The sequence below is a fragment of the Micromys minutus genome (genome assembly GCF_963924665.1).
Source record: "Micromys minutus genome assembly, chromosome: 14".
NCBI classification, from domain to species: domain Eukaryota; kingdom Metazoa; phylum Chordata; class Mammalia; order Rodentia; family Muridae; genus Micromys; species Micromys minutus.
Window position 1 is genome coordinate 34,202,730 of NC_137983.1, and position 18,889 is coordinate 34,221,618.

Below are 18,889 nucleotides of genomic sequence, written 5' to 3' on the forward strand. Positions count from 1 at the left end.
AAGGCACTTTGAACCAGGGTACCCCATAAATAGTCAAAGGAAAAGTTTCGTTTTGGAACATTTTAGAGGAGAACATTTTGGTCTAAGCTGGCCCTGTCCCTATGTCCCAGATGCTTTGTGCAGGGCTTGGATTTGTCTGGTTTTCATGCATTTTTTTCTCTCCTTGTCTTATCTTCCTTTAAAAAAAACAAGCAAGAAAGTGACAGGAACAGAGCTTCTGAGCAGTTCCCTCAGGAAGCTGTAATTTCAGCGTTCTGGGGTATTCCTAGACAGGCTTTATCAGCTGTGGCAGGACTCCCATGATGAACCTTAAAAAGAAAGCCTGGAGAATGGGAACTTCCAAAGCCATCACCCATCGATGAGCTCCAATTTAGAAGTACAATAGCTCAGTGCACAAAGAATCTGACTTATTGGACAGATTGTATTGGGCTCAGGGCAGCTGAGGGCGGGGCATTTGCCTGACATTTGCAAAACTCTGGGTTCAGCCCCCAGTCCCAAAAGGCAGAACCAGTGATTCAGAAGCAGAATGTAGAGAGAGACTTGGGGCAGGGAGATGGCTCAGTAGGTGAAGGCACCAAGGTGGCCCTCCTAAGTTTCATCCCTAGGACCAGATGATAGATTGAGAACCCACTCTTTCAAGTTGACCTTTGGCAACCTTGAATGTGTAGTTTGACATGTACAGACATTTACAAATAAAATGGAATAAAAACCCCAAACAGCGGCTCTTACACCCCAACAGCTGAAAGCAGCTGACCCTTCTTCCCCCATCTCAAACCTGAACTAAAAATACAAAACTGTGATTCCTTTTAACTGATCAAAACTGAAATAGTAACCAAACCCACCCAGAAATAATTAAACTCTGGAGTTGCCACGGCTTAACCATTTCATTGTTTTTATTGATTTTTTTTTTTTTTAATTTCTTTCCTGTTAGGACAATGAACTGGAAAACCACAATTACAATTCACAGACTGCAGCATGAAAAACACACACTCCACTGGGACCTTCCGTCACCCCCTTCCTCTTTACTCATTCAAAACAGTCCAGTGCACACACCAAATATGAGCACTGTCGGGGTTTTTTTGTTTGTTTTTGTTGTGTGTGTGTGTGTGTGTGTGTGTGTGTGTGTGTGTGTGTGTGTGTATTTCTGTTTTTCTGTAGAAGGGGGGAAACATTTACTCTGGCAGCACTTTGACAACCCCAGGAAGTGGTTTTGAAACCACTAGTTGTAAGAATAGAAACTGTAACAAACTTGGAGCACATTTGAGAGGCACGGGGCTCCTTAGGTAGAACGAACTCCTCTTGTGCTTAGTAGATGGCCCTTCGGCTGCTGGCCGCCGCATCTTCCCAGGTGTGAAATAAGGAAACAGGGTTCCCTATACAGATGCTGAAATTCTTCTTGGGTAGAATGGTTTCTGTATCTCAGCTCTCCCCCACCACACACACACACACACACACACACACACACACACACACACACACACACACTGAGGCAAGTTCTCATGCTTTGCTGGAGCTTTTTCAGGCACATGACCCTCTGACCGTGCCAACCCTGGCCACAACACATATGTCCACCAAGGTTCCCTCATCTATGATGCTTCTCTAGGGTTCAGATGACAACACATAACATCACTTGTCAGAAAGTAGCAGATATTCAGAACATGGGCATCTGTGTTTATGAAAATAGCAACCATTTTCAGGGTATACTCACCCAAGGAACCTTCTTTTTATTTGACATGGCTCTCTGGGGAGTAAGCCCAAAGTCATGTAGGACATTATAAAACTGCTTGAACTTTGCTGACTTGACAGTTTCAGAACTGTCTGGTGCCAATTTAAAAAAAAAAAAAAACCTATAATTAAGTGGTTTATAAAGCAACGGAAATGCTAACCCTTCAGTTTACACTTGCACACAGACACATGAGAACAATGACAGAGAGATCAACCAGATCCTCACCCATCCTGCAACCGTGTTCTAAAAGGAAAAAGAAACTCTAAACTGGACATGTCATGTTCAAGTATTCAAAACATAAAGACATTCCCGAGTAGATTCTGATCGCTGAGAAACTGCCTCCACGGAATGGGCTCTGGGGTCAGTGAAGTCAATTGAACAGACTCAACACAAATCAATTTATAATTTCTTCAGAGTGCATGCTCGAATTACTCTTGAAGACCTGTGGCTGCATGTGCTGTGTGTTCTAAGAGTCAATACTTCAGAATACAGGCCACAGAGTAAGGCCAGCTGACACACTTTCCTTGTGGGGACCAGTTTTACATGCTTCCTGTCAACACATGGAGGAGGCGGATGTAAACAGAGTCCTTTACATTCTTTAGAGAATGTGTTTCTACTGCAGCATATGCTGTTTGGTCCTAACTAGGAGGACACTGGAGAGCAGTTTGTGGAGTTTGTTTTTAAGTGTTTACCTCCTAGAGATTTCAAAACAAGGGTTCTACTAGGACCTTGGCAGCAGACTTCCTCCAAGTGGCTCTGTATGAATAGACAGCCTATGAGGGATGGAGCTCTGTCAAAGGATGCCCCTACAGGAAGGCCAAGAGTCAGATGTAGAGGTCCACCACACAGGGCTCTGCTATATCATGCACACTGTACTGGGGGTCAGGGAGAGGGGGTTGCATAGCAGTAGAATGGCTGCAAGATTTAGAACTGAACTCAGATGATCTCAAGTTGTTCCAAGATTCAGGTTTTCAGAGATTCTTCACCTCCTTTGGCCTCTAGGAATACGCCCCTCTGCCCCAGCAGTGGTGTTGTGTAGGGACAGAATAGTCATTCTACCACCATGTCCAGTGACACTTGTAGGGGGAAGGTGCAATGAAAAGATGGGCAGGGCCTCTGTCTCAGTGGGCTGAATGCTCCTGGTGGTTATTAGAGTTCTAGAACCCGACCTTGTATCTACCCATGGACTGGAGAGAGAGGCTGGCTTTCCCTGTCCTTTTCAGTTGAGCAGGTGGGCTAAAAAAGAACCAAAGGTCTGACACTAAAAGACATCAGCCCCATCTTGGCACAGTTCTCATGCAGAATATTGCACCCAGTGTCAACCAATGCTAGAAGTGTCAAACTGTATAAATTTAAATGTCTTTGCATATTATAAAAATAAAGATTAACATATACATATCTTACACTAGGTACGGAACAGCAATGAACATCAGTTGATCCCTCCTTCACATTGAACAGAACTGAAATCTGAGTGCTCTAAATACTGCCGTCTGGCCTGGAGCTATGGCTCATGTGTACACAGAAAACACAATCCCTGAGAAGCCTGTTAACTTTTTTTTTCTCTCTCTTTTCTTTCAAGTAGCTCTCTCCTTGGAGGATCACAGTTCTGAGGTTCAGGTTGTGAAACATTTGCTCCATGTTTGTTCCCATCTTCCCAGCCCCCTCCAATCCCTCCAAGGGTCCTCTGCAAGCACCCCGGTGCGTGGTTTCACTCTGGGCCCCAGGAGGCGCTTGGGAGCATGGCAGGCTCGCCAGGGCAGGAGATGTCCCAGTCGGTCAGTCCCATGCTCTGTTAACTGCATGAAAATCCCACAGCCACGAATGTCACTGGTTCCTGTGCTTCTCACCAACGTTCTTCCTAGACGGGATGAGAAGAAATAATGACAGTAGTCTCAGTTATAAGGAAAAAGAGGGGTGACACCCAACAGTCATCTGTACCGATTCCCATGCCTACTTCTAAAATTCTCTATAAACATGGATGTCAGGTTCCCAATGACCCACCGAGGAGTAAGCAATTCTCTTAGCAGTTAGATTAGTCAAATGTTTGTTTGGGATGCTAAGCATAGGTCAGCTGTGAGTGCGGACCACCACTAATCGCTATGACCACTTACCAGACTGGAACTTCACAAAAGAACTAGCTTCATAATGAGCAAGCACAGCCTCTAAACAGACTCACTTCCTCTAAACACACATGGACATCTGAATAACCATCCCCGACCCCAGGCTCAGAAACACATGCCTCAGCCTGAGGTTATCTGCCCACCACCACTAAGCATGCTTTTATTTAGTGTTCCAAGCAAGGGTCTAAGCCCAAGGGTGTCTGAGCGTGGCCTGAATATACTTCAGCCTTCTCAGCTAACTAAATAATGGCATTTGCCTGAAACAAAATGGAGTGGAGAAGGTCAGACAGCTCAGGCTTTTATTTTGGCTTTTTATAACACTAAAGGACTATGGCTTACTCTGCCCCCAATCCATCTTTCTCAACCCTGTGTTATCACAGAGGCCAGCGACTTACTATCCACCAAACAAGAAGCTCAGTCTGCTGTGTAAATACCAGAAATGGAACTTTCCCTTGTAATACAGTGTAGCTCGTTTTTTTTCAATGTCTTATCAATACTATCGGGTCCTTGGGGGGGGGGGGAAGATGCCCAAGGGTTATAGCATAGCTGGGCCTTGTCATAGGGCAAGCAAGACTCCAAAGTGTGTTTCATGGAGAGATACAGTAGAGATTAGCTTTTGGGGGCTCTTAAGAGTTTCATATTTCTTTGGCACTGAGCCATATGGAAATGTATGAAAACCTAGCAGTATAATAAACTCCTGGCAACAAAGGTTTTGAAACCGTCTCAAATCCCAGTAATAATACGATACATCTAGGTGAAGAGAATGGCCATTTACAAGCAAACACCTCGTTCAGGCAGTTAATGGTGGCGCGGCGCGGTGTGGCTGCCAGCTCGGTCCATGTGGCAGTCACTGCTTTTCCTCGGCTGATATAATGAACTTTCAGAAATGCAGACAGTTATGTCTGCTGTCTGCTCCCCTGAGCCACACATGGCTCTGAGAAACACAAGATCGTCTAACGGAGGCTGCTACAGGGGACTTTCCACCATCATCGCTTGTAACATTGTCAAGTGTCCACTCTGCAGGTTCCATTCTGGAACCACCAAGAGAGAGAGAGAGCCTGGGGGAGATTATCTTGACGACCTTAGCAGAGAGGAAGACCTGCCCACTGTGGGTGGGGCCATTCCCTGGCTGAGATTCTGGCCAACGTAAGTAGAGAACTGAGCCACAGCCAGTGCTGAAATTTTGCTTGTGCTTGGCTAGCATTTTTCAGAGCTTACTCCCTTAACCCCTCTATGATGAACTGTATCTTGAACCATGGGACACAATAAACCCTTTCTCTCTTAAGCTGCTTTTAATCACATAATTGTATCACAACAACAGGAAAAGACACTAAGTCACACCAATCCCTTCACCCATCAAATCTCCAACCTTCTCTACTGCTTTTCCATCTCAGCGAGCCACTGAATACCACTTCCTGCACCTTTACCTGGTATTTCTAACTATTGTTTGCAGTGCTATTCACAACCAGCCATCAAATTTCTATTTGAACCTGGCATGCCTTTCTTATTTGGCTACGTCTTTGATCTCCACTCTGATTCTTGTGGGCAGGTTACTTCTGCATCCTCAATATCTGCCACAATGCCCACCAGAGTGCACACACTCAACAAAGCTACACAAATAAGCAATAAGATGGAAAGAAAAGCTACAGATTGAAAGTGATTGGGATACTGTGAGTTCTTTCCTATAAGAGTATAGTAGCAAACAGTCTAAAAACATCAAGGAAGTGTGCCAGGAAAAATAATTGGTTAGAGTTAGCCATCTTGGCTTCCATAAAAAGAAGACACACATCCCTGGCTTCATGGGCAATGGATTGTAAGGGAGCAAATCCTTTCATTGGTAAGGGAGTCAGGGGTCAGCTGAGGACAGAGAGCTTGCCAGGTGCCACTGTGCTCAACTGCCCCTCAGCTGACAGGCTATCTCTTAGATTAGCAGAGAAGGTGCCTATAAAGGGTCTTTTGAGTCACACCTAGGGTTTTGAACTTAAGCCTACAGTCACCAGGAAGTTACTCAAGGCTCTTAAAAAGGATCAATGTGACAGGCACTGACATCACAATATAAGTATTGGAGAGGGGACTAGAAAGAGATGCCTCAGAGGTTAAGAGCACTGGGGGCTTTTTTAGAAGACCCTGGTTTGATTCCTGTCACCTGTATGATGGGTCTCAGCTGTGTGTATTTTCAGTTTTAGGGAATCCAATAGCCTCTTCTGGCCTCAAAGGGCACTTAGGCACACGTGGTGCACAGATACATGTTCAGGCAAAGCACACATACACATAAAAGAAAATAAATAAATCTTGACAAGTGTTACCAGTTGGAAGGATAAGATGACTGTATCAGTTAAGGAGTTTCAATTACAGAAATCTTAGTGGATACAGAGTTAGAGGAAATCACAGAGCTAAAGAAAAGGCTTTATGTCAAGGCCCACTGATATGATGGGCTAATACTCTGCTGGCAGACTGTATGGGTGGAAGCTAATTAACCTGACAGATTCCTAGCTCAGACAGACAGGCACACAATTTCACCATCGCCTGGGACAGAAATGGAGCAGTGGGGAATTCTAGGAGAAGAAAACACAGTTCTCCACCATGAAGCCCAAAGGGCTTTCAAGGGGCTGGCAGATGGGATGCAGTTACATGAGGTAAGGAGCTGAGAAGGTTCTGAGGCTTAGACCTAGAACCTTCCCAGGTTAGAACACTCGCCCCAATTCTGGATGTGAAAAGAAATGACAGCTCAAAATATTTGGCTATCTGGGCTGAAAGGAAAACCATAGCATGTATTAATTGTATTTTTTAATTTTCTGTATTTTGGATTTTGAGATGTGTGCAGAAGGTGGTGATCCTGGAGGGACTGGTCATCTTGGAGGAGCTCAGTTCCTAAAAAGCATAACAGACTTGCCTGAGAGTGCTGTCTTCTATACCAAAACCAGCCAGGTCAAGATGAAGAGTCCACCCACTCCGTACCCCACTAATCCCACCAGGACCCGGTGACAAAGAATTCTGCATCCACACCAGCCAATCTTAAACTTATATGCCTGCTTTGCCTTATGAACCACAATCAAAGCTGATGTCACAGCTCCTGCTGCCTGGTCTCAGGAGCAACCTCATGCTTCCGCTGTGCAGCCTGCCCGCTCTCTGCAGATGGTGTCGGCTGTGTACTGGCCTTTTAGCCTTATTATCCTTCAAAGTAGGGAGCTACTTTGTTTTAAAATAGAGACAGGAATGAGAGCATATGGCACTGTGAAACAGCACTGAAGCCTCGAGCTCTGAGGTAAAGGGCAAACCTGTGCCACCAGTAGCTGCAGTGTGGGACGCGGTGTTCTCTGCTTTGTATAACTTACAGGATTATTAGCTAGATCAACGTGTCAGGGGCCTTTACTCTGAGGGGTTTCCGTCTAGGGGTTATAACTATTAGTGAGTCCAGCATGAAAGATAACATAACGCACCAACATCTCCTTTTTATGAAAACTAGAGTAAGCATAGAGGACACTCATTAAACAGTTTTCTTATTTATTCTCCCTTGGAGATGGGAAAAGGAAAACCACTATTCTCATATACCCAGCATATACATTTACCTTCTATAGGTAATATAATTAATTAATTATAATTAATTAATAAGCATCTAAATAAACCAGTGGGTAGGCTTTTACCATAGTACCCACACTGTAGAAATATTTTGTTTATGGTTTTTACTCTCTAGACCATCTGGTATATACTGCATATAGTCCTAATAGAAACAACAGAAGGCACATTTATTGAGCACTTATTTGTCCTACGTAATTATTAAATACTATGTTTGAAGTTGCCTGTCTCCCCCGCTGTTATTTTTAGATGGTTTTGCCTACCACAGATCTAAGATTACTTGGCTCATCACACTACCCTAATTTAAGCGAAGAATGAAGCATTTTGCTGTTTCTCTTTCTACCCCAAGCATGAAACACTCTACCCCAAGGAAAAAAGAGAGTGCTTGGGCTGGCTCTCTGCCCTATGGACTCCCTTCATTCCCAATCCACCCTGTGCCATCCCTTAGTTTTCCAGGGTTTTAGCACCACACCTGTTCAAGAGACTCTCTGGTTCCCAGAGACTTACCCTTAAAACTTGGTGCTCCTAAAGTCACAGATTGGGTACAGTAAAAATGGTGGCAGAGGGGAAGAAGCACTATCCTTTCGACTTAATTTTCCAAGAAAGTATGGAGATACCTGAGCAGAGAGGGAGAAGTCCAGTATCAATGTAGCTGATGGGAGAATACAGGACTCAAGACACACAATTCCTCTCCGCTGGGAAAAGCAGCCGGGGTAGTGGGATAGTTATGGTCCTTCTTTGCCAGGACAAAATGAATAAATCAAATAGATGGAAGCTTCCAAACAGGCTACTCCACACTTAGCCATAAATACCAGGTACACCTCCCCCAACACACACACTTCTTCTGTTTTAAGATTCTGTAGTCAACAAATACGGTCCACTATGATAAAGCCAACTTCAAGTAATTCCATTTCTCCTTAAAATGTTTCCAAACCCATACTAACTAATGCAGGAGGGCTTTGACATTTTAGCCTAATTATTTGGTGAGCTGAAGGCCACAATCTTCACCCTACTTTTATACATAAAAGTATATTTCAGTGGGTCTTAAGTATCCTTAGGCCATGACAATGTCACTGCAGAATTTCTTGTGTGAAGCTATCACCATAGTTTTTAGAATACTTACAATAGCAAGAAACTGGTAAGGTTTCTTGCCTGACGGTGAACTCTACTGTACATGGGCAATCATCAATGCTTTTCAAAAAAAAAAAAGTTTTGAAGGCAAATCTCAGTTCTGCCATCTGTTGTTAACGTGAAAATGCTTAGCTCAACATTTCTAAGCCAGAAAATGTTGGCTTTTGTTTAGAATGCTTTTATTGTTGATTCTATTAACATACCATCTGCCAAAGTTAGAATTAACGTTCTTCTCTGTGAATTTGCTCCTATTCTTACATGATGGATCACAGAGACGTGGAGGGACTACCTAAGAGAAAGGTCAACTCTTAGGACATAAAAATTAGACATTCCTCTGTCCTGTACGGTTCAGGGTCAGCCCATAGAAAGAACTGTATAAATGAACATGGGTGGTGTGTCAGTACACACTGGGAGGTAAAATGTTTCGTTTGGTTTTGTTGTTTGTTTTGGGCTAGTCTGTTGAATTCTTTCTGGTCATCACAGGAGACTCAGTAGCCAAGTTGGTTAGCAGGCAGTTTCTAAGAGAGTACACACGGTTTAGTTAGTGAAGAAGGACACCAGTCAGAATTTATTTAAAAAGAAAAAAGAAACAACTTTCAGGTACAGGCCACCTAGAAATAAAGTGCTGCTGGCCACCTGCCTTTTCCCAGAAACTCACACACCCTGTGGACTAAAACAGTAAGTGTCTCAACCTGAAGAGAGACTGCACAGAGCCAGGAACTCCCAAACAAACATGTAAAAGATTTTTTTTAATGTTGAATAGCTTGCTATTGTGCAGGTAATCACACCAGTTGTGAGTTCATGAGTGAAGTGGCCCTCTATCATCCGGAAGGTATTGTTTTGCTTTGGTTCGCTCCAGTCTCTGGCTCTTAAAATCATTCTGACCCCTTTCCAAGATGGCCCCTAAGTTCTGTGGGCAGGAGTATGAAACAGAAGTCCCATTTGCAAGGGAGCAGTCAACTTGTATTTATACTCTGCACTTTAACCAGATGTGAAACTCTGCATTAACATCCATCTTCCACTTTGAGATCCTTCTCTGATGACACCTAAGAACTACACCAACCGGCAGGTCTAGAAACATGAATTTAATGTGTAGCTTACTGTTATGTCTACTTACAAAGCAGTATCAGTGTGCTCACCCCTATGGTCAAAGAGCTCCCCAACCATGAGTTCTTAGCAGATTCTGATAGTACCAGGAATATGTTTCCTCCTGTGGCGTGGGCCTTAAATTTCATCAGAAAGAAGTTGGTTACACCTCTAACAGTTGTGCCACTGTTGCTTCCATAAACCTATCCTGCCATGCTGGTTGTTAAATGCAGCTCACAGAGTTCATCAGTGGGTGAGACTCTTGGTAACTTTTCTTCTCCAGAAGACTACATAGCACCTTCTGGAACTACTGTAGGCTGGGCAGCAGTAAGAAGCTGTCTGATTAGTACCAACTTGATCCTTCCACATTGTTTGATTAAAGTATATAGTGGCTTCAGCAAGAGGGTTATAACATCAGGTTCAGGTAAATAACCAAGGGCAAATAGCAATAGACTTTATTGTTTGAGGTATCATAAAGATACTTCAACCAACAACTCAAGGGGAGATACCCTTTATCTGGTACTGGGTTGTTGTTTTGTTTTGTTTGTTTTTTCGTCTTGGCAGCCCATGGCTTTTGAGAAGAACAATATCCCTTGCTTAGGGGAATTTCCATTAAACTCACAGTCCTGTACCCCTATCTGAGGAGCTACTGACAGTTGATAGCTTCAGTGGGAGAATTAGTTTTCCTTAAGGGGTTGATCTTGTCAGATGGTTTCACCTATACAGCAGCATAAAGTAGACTTAGTGTGTTGTTTCAAACAAATAAACAAACAAAAGAGAGGGCCTGAAGTTGGGAGGATGGATCTGAAGAAAAAAAATGAAGGGGGAGGAGTGGGAGATGATCAAAATATGCCTGTAAAATTATTAAATGTTACTAGATAGCTCTTAAAGTGAAAAAAAAATTCCTCTATTTTTTCTCTACTGTTCCCTGGAAGAGTCTAGTCAGCCTCCTCCTGCACCTCCATCTTGAGATTCTGCATCCTTAGATTCAAACCAACTGCAGACTGAAGACATTGTTGCATGGAGCTAGTGTATCTGTACTGACCTTTACTTTCTCTTGTGATTATTCTCCAAATGATAGAATGTAGCAACTAGAGTTCTTCTACTAAGTGTCAAAGTACTCTAGAGTGATTTAAAGTATACAGGAGTGTGTGCACACCTGTCCTTTTATCTAATTAACAAATTCATTTGCTTGTTCCCCCACCCCAGGCAGGATCTTACTATGTAGCTCTGGCTGATTTAGAACTTAACATCCTTCTTAGTATCAGGATTACAAGCAAGTACCACAGGTCCATCTCATGCCATTTTATACAAACACTTGAGTGTTTTCTGCTTCAGGTGTCCAAGAGAGGATGGGCTTTGCTATGATTCCTAAATAGTTACCAATCCCTCACATCCATGGATTAGCATGCTTGGCTGCTGAGATATCAAAAGGCTACAACTAGGAAGTTCTGAAGGAAGCTCCTTGCCTCCCTCCATGGCACCCTACTTCTTCTTCATCACCCAGGAAACAAGGGGCTACAACTGACACATGGTACTGAGTTAAGTCATTACATTTGGACTGAATTGTGCCAATAACAAAGGATTTATGAGAACTCATTTCAAAATAAACAATCTGCTTAACAGCAACACACCAGTCACCAAAACCATTCTGGAAGAAGACACTAAGCACACTGGTGACAAAAACTAGGTGCCACATTAGATTAGAAACAAGTAACGGCAATTAGAATCCTATTTCTTCTTGGGGTGATGAAGATGTTTTAAAATAAGATGGGGCAAGGAGTGGAGAAGCTACACCACTCAACATACACTGAGAACCATCAAGAACGGTGTACACTAGACATCAACAGAGCTTTAGGACCATGTGTGACATTATCCATGTCAAGGACCTTTTGTTTCTGAACAACTCTGCTGTCAAATGCATGGTGATCCCATGCCAAATCCTTCACAATCATACAAAGTGCAGAAATAACCCTCACTCGAATAGAATAGCAAAGTGCATAAGGTGCCTCTAGGCATCTGCTTCTCCCCTGGTTCAAAAAGGGCAGGCATTTCAGAAGGACAGCATTTCATTCCAGGAACACCTTCTCAATGGAATTCTGGGAGAGAGCTCTTCCATCCACCACCAGGACAAGTTACAGCTATAAGTCACATGGAGAAAGAGCCCTTATGGAAGACCTACTATGAACCTCAACCTGAAGACCTACTACTTACTCCTTACTTAGCACCTCTCTTCATAGGGAAGAAACATCTGGAAATTTTTGTACTTTAATTTTTACTTTTAATTGTGTGTGTGTGTGTGTGTGTGTGTGTGTGTGTGTGTGTGTGTGTACGGGTGCAAAGGCCAGAGTAGTTCCTTAAGCTGGAGTTACAAACTGTTGTGAGCTGTCCCATATGGGTGCTGGGGACCAAACTCAGATCTTCTCGAAGAGCAGTTGGCATTCTTAATTGCAGAGTCAACTCTACTTTCTTCCCACATACACACCTTTTTGTTGCTTTTAAAACTTTATACCTGGAAACTTTTTTCAAATGTGAAATAGAAAAGTTGGGGATTCATAAGTGAGTACCGAGTAACGACCATTGACTCTTCTTTTGTATATAAACTCTACCACATTATTTCTCATATGGCTATAGCCAATTCATTAAATGTCATTCATGTCTCTGATACCTGAAGGGACAGGAAACTGGACAAATGACGACTTGGAGAACCCCCCCTCCCAAGCATTAAAAGACCGATGTCAATGACATAGAGTGGGCACATATTCTGGTACCTGGGACTGTTGTGGTTAGCACCTGCTGTTCCAGCACAGTGATGAACAGGATTCCTGGGATTTCTCATCCTGTCTTGATATGAACAGTGAACAGAATATCATCCTAGTCAAGTGTGGAAGAGACAGGAGCATCTGACCGTGCTATTACATGTCCCAGGTTCTGCTTTACAGTTGACTTTATACTGGTCTAATAGGGAAGGGCAGTTGTCCTGGCTGAGAGGTCACCCTTAGAGGGTTAGGGGTCAGGGAGCTAAAGTCCAATGCACGTACTTTAGAACCAGCCAAGTGACTTCTGTGTCTCTTCAAAGATGCATACATAGCTACTTTGTCTCTGTACATTCTGATGCGTGTGCTCTATGAAGGAAGTCCTGTCTTTCTCATCTGCCTACATTGTATGGCCTGCTATAGAGGTAGGGATCACTTCATAGAGAAAGACTTAAGTTAGGTCACTGGGGCTTAAAGGTAGTGTTTTGGATTGCTGGTCCAGCCTGGACAAACAAGCTTCAGCCTTGGGCCAAAACCATATGACTCAATGGCTAACCCCTTTGCCTGCTATTTGTGACTTGGACATTCTAGTGGGGCCTGGCCTAGCCAACATGTTTGTTTTTGTTTAGTGCTCATGACTATGAGTTGTAGATGCTTCAGGGCATGAGTATCTAATTGGATTGCAGAAATTAGATTTTATCCTGATGGTCATGAGAGACATCATTTCTCCCTGTCTCCATTCTAAAAAATAAGTCTTACCAAAGATGTCAAACTTTCATATTTAGAGAGCTGTTCTTCATCTAGAGCTGAGAAATATACAGCCAAGATGCTATCATTGCTATGACAACAGGGACTAAGTCCCCAGTGGTATTTCCCTCCCACAACTAGAGAGGTCTAAGCCAATTTTGATGACACCCAAATTCAAAGCTGGTTGTTCATTTAGATTCAATAAACTATCAGGGAGAGGCTGATAATATGTTTTTTTCTCTAGACTGGTAAAGTGGGTCTTACTGTGGTAGAAAAGAAACCACCCATGGGAATGGCTGATAACTGGCTCTGTGCCACCAGGGCATCTGGCACAAGCAGATATTTAACTTTTTGTATCTGTCTTGTCTACTAAACAGCACGAATCCTTATGAAAACAATCAATTAGTGTCTCTAGTGACTCAGGCACATTTACATCAATACAAAGTATGTACTGTGTTCTGTACCCTACTTCTATAGCACCTCTTTATCCCTGCCCTGGTGTATCTGAAAGGCAAGGCGCAGTAGGCACAGACTCAAAGAAATTACAAGGCAGGACAATGCCTGGGTTTTGACAAGTTCAGGGCAGTGGAGATGCAAGTTAACAAGAGCTTGTGTGGTTCTATCGTGAAACCTGAGAAGCATTTCATGACCTCAATTTCTTAGGGTGACCTCAGTGATAGATTATCCTGGGTGCATGCTATATAAAAGAGTATCCAGAATCTAGTGTTACAGAGGCATTTCCCTCAGGGTGTTGGGTTAGCCTCCAGCACAGGTATATTGAATAGCTTTTGCTAAATGCCCAGTTTGGAGGAAATGGGGGCTTTCCCTTCTACTGCTGACGTGTTACCACATCACAGAGACCCAGCTGTTCAGGAAGCACACCCCACAGGAGGGGAGCTGCCCCTGAATGGATGACAGTCCTACCACAAAGCTCTGGCATGTGGCCAGACATCAAGTTCCTGGTGAAGACAGTCCAGGTTTGTCCTCATACCTACATTGACTGTATGGATGGTAGAGAGGTCATAGTTCTCAAGTGCAAACCATCAAAAGCTCTATAGTAACTTGGTGTGTGTGTGTATGTGTGTGTGTCTGTCTGTGTCTCTCTCTGTTACTCTGTGTGCATGTGTGTGTGTCTGTGTGTGTGAATCTGTCTCTGTGAATGTGTGTGTGTATCTGTGTGTGTGTGTCTGTGTGTGCACATGTATGTATGTCTGTGTCTCTCTTTGTGTATGTATCTTTGTCTCTGTATGTGTGTGTGTCTCTCTCTCTGTTTGTGTGTGTGTGTGTGTGTGTTTGTGTGTGTAGAGATGAAACAGATACTATATGGCCAACAAACCAGGAAGTAAAAGTAAATCCTGTTGCATGACTCTGGCCACCTGGCAGATATGAGACTGGCGCTATCACCAAGACAATGAGCTTCAGGCCAGAATGGTCTGTGGCTGCTGCTTTACCAACTTAGGGTCATTTCATCTCAGTTTAGAAGCAGCCCCTATGCTAGTAGGATAAAAGCATATAAATAGACCCCTCAAGCCAACAGGATATATTCCTCTAGAATATGTAGCATACCTCCTGTGTGAACATTTATTTGCACGAGTGCATTCCCTGTCAGTCCATATGGGGAGAAGGTTGTAGCCAGCTCACAGTCTTTGCTTTGATTAGAGAATCAGAACCCTCCACGAAATCAGATCATTATAGATGTTCTGCAGGCTTCTCTGATTTAATGGTCCCTTGCTGTCCTTTGAAGTAAAGCCCACTTAATTCTACAATGATGGTTAAGAACTCACTTGGGACAAGAACAGGGTTCAGCTGGACCCTAATAACTTTTCAACAAAGCTCTGCATTAATGCTACTGGGAGAGGAACATACATTCTTTTGGTCATAAATACCTGAAAACAGACTAGAAACCGAGAATCTATATATTACATTTTTAAATGAGTAAACTATGTGGTTTATAAATTATACATCTGCAAAGCTTTAATTTCTTTTATTAGCAAAGTAAAATATCTCCCGCCAAAAGAGGAAAATAAGTCTCTGGTTTGCTGCTTCAGATAACTGACTTCTCAAGGTTCATGCACACACCGCTGGACTAGGCTTTGGGTTATCACAGCAGAGCCAGAATCTGCAGCAAGGAGCCAAGGACCATGGGAACTCACTTGGAACAAGGGCTGATCACAGTCGGTGTAGGTGGGTAAACCAAAGCCACATTCACTCGCTCGCTGCCATTCTTGGGGCAGATGATCTCTGCCACCCCTTCTGGCCTGGGCTGGCTCAGCAACTCCCCTGCAAAGAAGAGAAGAAAAAAAAATTAGGAAATAGGCCCCAAAGAGCGGACTAATTTACACGGAGAAACATAGCACTTTCGGAGGAATAAGGTATGTAGTGAGGAAGTCTTCCGACATGGAAACCAAAACGTAGCCAGAACGGCTGGAGAGTAGAGCTGTAAATTTCAGCTACTGGGATGCTGAGCACATCACCACAGACAGGGTTCTTATGTCCTGATGGTGATGGTGAAAAGGTGAACCCTTCAGACAAAGGAAGCACTTACCACAACCCTGCTCACCTACCTCACCTTTCTTTTCAGACTGGTTCCTGAGATCAGCCAGGCAGGGCTACCATGAGGGGCTCATAATTAAAACGTAGGCATATGGGTTTTCAACAGAGCTAGCAAGCTCAAAACAAAGCTCTGTGCAAACAATCAGGATGTGTGGCAGGCTCAAGGTGTTTACATAGTAAACAGCAGGACCACAGTCCAGCATCCTGGAGCTGAGAATTTCCCAAGTGCTGATTCTAAAGCACACAGGATTATCTCATGACTAATGTGGACCTAGTACAAACAGGTGACTAACTTAGTAAATTGATACCTACAGGAAATCAGGCATCTCACATCAACTTTCTGCAGTGAGACCATTAACTCCTCGGGAGGAGCAGCAACTTCCACTCCTTAGCTTCCTCTTTGTAGGCCCTTCAACTGGGAACCTGTCCTTCCTCCTTAGGTCCTCAGGCCCAGCCCCACAGGCTTTGCTACTTAGAGTACTCAGTTGACAGGATCTGGCTCATGAAAGTCCTGTTTCTGCCTGACAGCCCTGCTTAGTCCTGGAAGTGAGCCACTCAAACCAAGGATACAGAAAGCATGCCAAATCGGGGAGAGACCCTACCGAAATCCATCAGTTTTGATGGTCACTTGAAGTTCTAGAGACTCCGAAGTCTCTGCTGACATAGAATGGCAGAAAGTCCTTTTGCTTAAGATCCTGCAGTGTGGACCAGCAAGGTGGCTCCTCTGTGTTTTACATACTTTCAGTGAAAGCCTGATGTCCTGGATTCAATCTCAAGAGCCCACTCCACAAGGTTGTCCTCTGTTTTCATATACCCACATGGTGTGCACAACACACCACACACACACACACACACACACACACACACACACACACACACACACACACATTTAAAATTCTGTATTTCCAAACACCTCCGTTCAGCTGAGCTCACAATAATGGAACATGTGCTCACATGAAGTCAGAATCTCAGTCTGCACACTGTCAGTGTTGACCACTGAGCAAACAGCCCATCCTCATTTTGCAAATGGAGAATCTGCCATCTCGCTTAGGGTTTCTATTACTGTGATAAACACCATGACCATAGACAAGTCCGAGAGAAAAGGGTTTATTACAGATCCATTGCTAAGGGACTTCAGGGCAGGAACTCAAACAGGGAAGGAACCTGGAGGAAGGAAATGACTCAGAGGCTATGGAGGAGCCTTGCTTATGGGCTTGGGCTTATGGGCATTGCTTATCAGCCTACTCTGTACATCCCTCAAGACCACCAGGCCAGAGATAGTACTGCCCACAGCGCCAGGTCTTGTACATCAATCATCAATCAATACAATGTACCACAGGCTTGCCCAGACATTTTTCTTCCCAGTTGAGGTTTTCTCTTCCAGAATGACTATGGCTTGGGTTAAACAAACAAAACCACCCAGCTCAGGAAAGTTATGAGATGTACCCAGCAATAGGGTTTAACTAGTGGTGGACATGGGGAAACCCTCTGCTACCATACTTCAGTACCTCCCCAAGGCAGGGGACTCTTCTCTAAGCAGGATGCGTATTTCCTGGAGGATCTGTCTAACATCACTATTTCAAAATGAATTTAATCACTGATGTATTCATACTTTTAGAGGCACATTAATTCCCTGAGCAGAACATTTTCCTGCATCTTTGTATAATAAGAACAGAATCTAATTTTAGTCTGCTCACCAAATTACTGCAAATATCAAACTATTGCAAACATTAATTTAGTGCCATTAGCTGGTCTGGTGGGTACCTATGTGACAGAACCGTGTGCCCTCCAACACCAGCTAGGAGATGATCAGAAGCAGAAAGATGCCGGCTACAAATGGAAACATTAAATGGTGTCAAAGGAACATAACGGACCCAAGGAAGAGCAAGTGGGAGCTGGCTGACACCTGGAAGCCATCCAGTCTAGCGTCCCTGATTAAGCCAGATGTCTGGGTTTTAACAGAGTTGCTAAGAGTTGTGGGTCTGGGGAATCCAAGCAGCCCACAGCGACTCACAGTATTACCAGGGCCTGAAGGACAGAGTGCTTTCAGCTGGTCCTACCCACCCCACCTCCTGCCTCCTCTTTGCTATTTTTTTCTTTTTACAATTAAGTTATTTATTTATTCACTTTACATTCCAATATCAGGCCCCCCTCCTTGCAGTCCTCCCTCTCACAGCTCCTCCTCCCAGTCCTCCCTCTCGAAGCTCCTCCTCCCATTCTCCCCTCCCCTTCTCAGATGAAGGAGACCAGGTATAATCCCCCTCTCTATGTCAATCTCTACAGGACTAGGTTCATCCTCTCTCACTGAGGCTAAAGTGGCCCAGTTAGGGGAACAGTATCTACAGGCAGGCAACAAATAAAGGGACAGCCCCTGCTCCAGGTGTTGGAGGACCCCCATGAAGACCAAACTCAACATCTGCTACATATATGGGAGGGAGGCATAATTTTTTCATTTAAAATCCTAAGACCACCCCTAAAGCCTGAGCACAGCCTGGGCATCCCTATTTCCCCCCTGGAAATTCTCTTCTGGTAGACTGACGTACTGTCCTCAGCTTCATCTGTTCAGGGCTGCCTGAGGACCCAGATAAGGATTGGTGCCAAACCCTAGCCCTCGCACAGGTCCCCAGCAGGAGCCACACACAGCTGTTTTATTGTTGGTGATACTGTAGCCTTTGGTGAGCACCAGGCCAGTTTCTGCAAGACAGAATGGAAAATAATTCGAATATTTTTAAGCCTTGGCTACCAACTTCTATAAAAACAGCAGCTTTACGGCCCTCTTGATAGAACCAAGTAGATGGTTTTGTTTAGAGCTGGGGGCCCCTCAGAGGTCAGAATGTGGTCCCCAGGGAGACAGGTCTGGTAGGCAGGTGCTGCTGGACTTCAAAGCTGAGACTTTGAGACATGCCTGTGGGATTGTGGGCCCAAGTATTCTCTCTCCCAGTGTCTTGGCTGGACATCGGAGTGCTTTCTCTCCCATGATGTACATACAGATCTTGTGTAAGGCCTACCATAATGAGCTGCCTGGTCTTAGGTTTGACTCCAAAATTATAAGCCTAAAACAAGCCTCTCTTTACTTCAAAGGTAGCCCATAGCTCTTTTCCATGACATCAGCTAGACTGGTGGTTCTTAACCTTCCTAATGCTGTGACCCTTTAATGCAGTTCCTCGTGTTGTGGTGACCCTCGACCGTAAAAT

The 18,889-nt window shown here is 44.0% G+C and overlaps 1 protein-coding gene across 1 annotated transcript in view; it reads right to left on the minus strand.

Moving 5' to 3' along the window:
• Positions 1–995: 995 nt before the first annotated feature.
• MFHAS1 (multifunctional ROCO family signaling regulator 1) overlaps positions 996–18,889 on the minus strand; it is an 81,750-nt gene continuing 63,856 nt past the window's right edge. The window contains exons 2-3 of the mRNA XM_080928284.1: positions 15,296–15,422; positions 996–3,584 (exon numbers count right to left, since the gene is read on the minus strand). Of these exons, the coding sequence (XP_080784410.1) occupies positions 3,551–3,584; positions 15,296–15,422 (161 nt within the window). The 3' untranslated portion in view covers positions 996–3,550. The remainder of the gene's footprint in view (positions 3,585–15,295; positions 15,423–18,889) is intronic.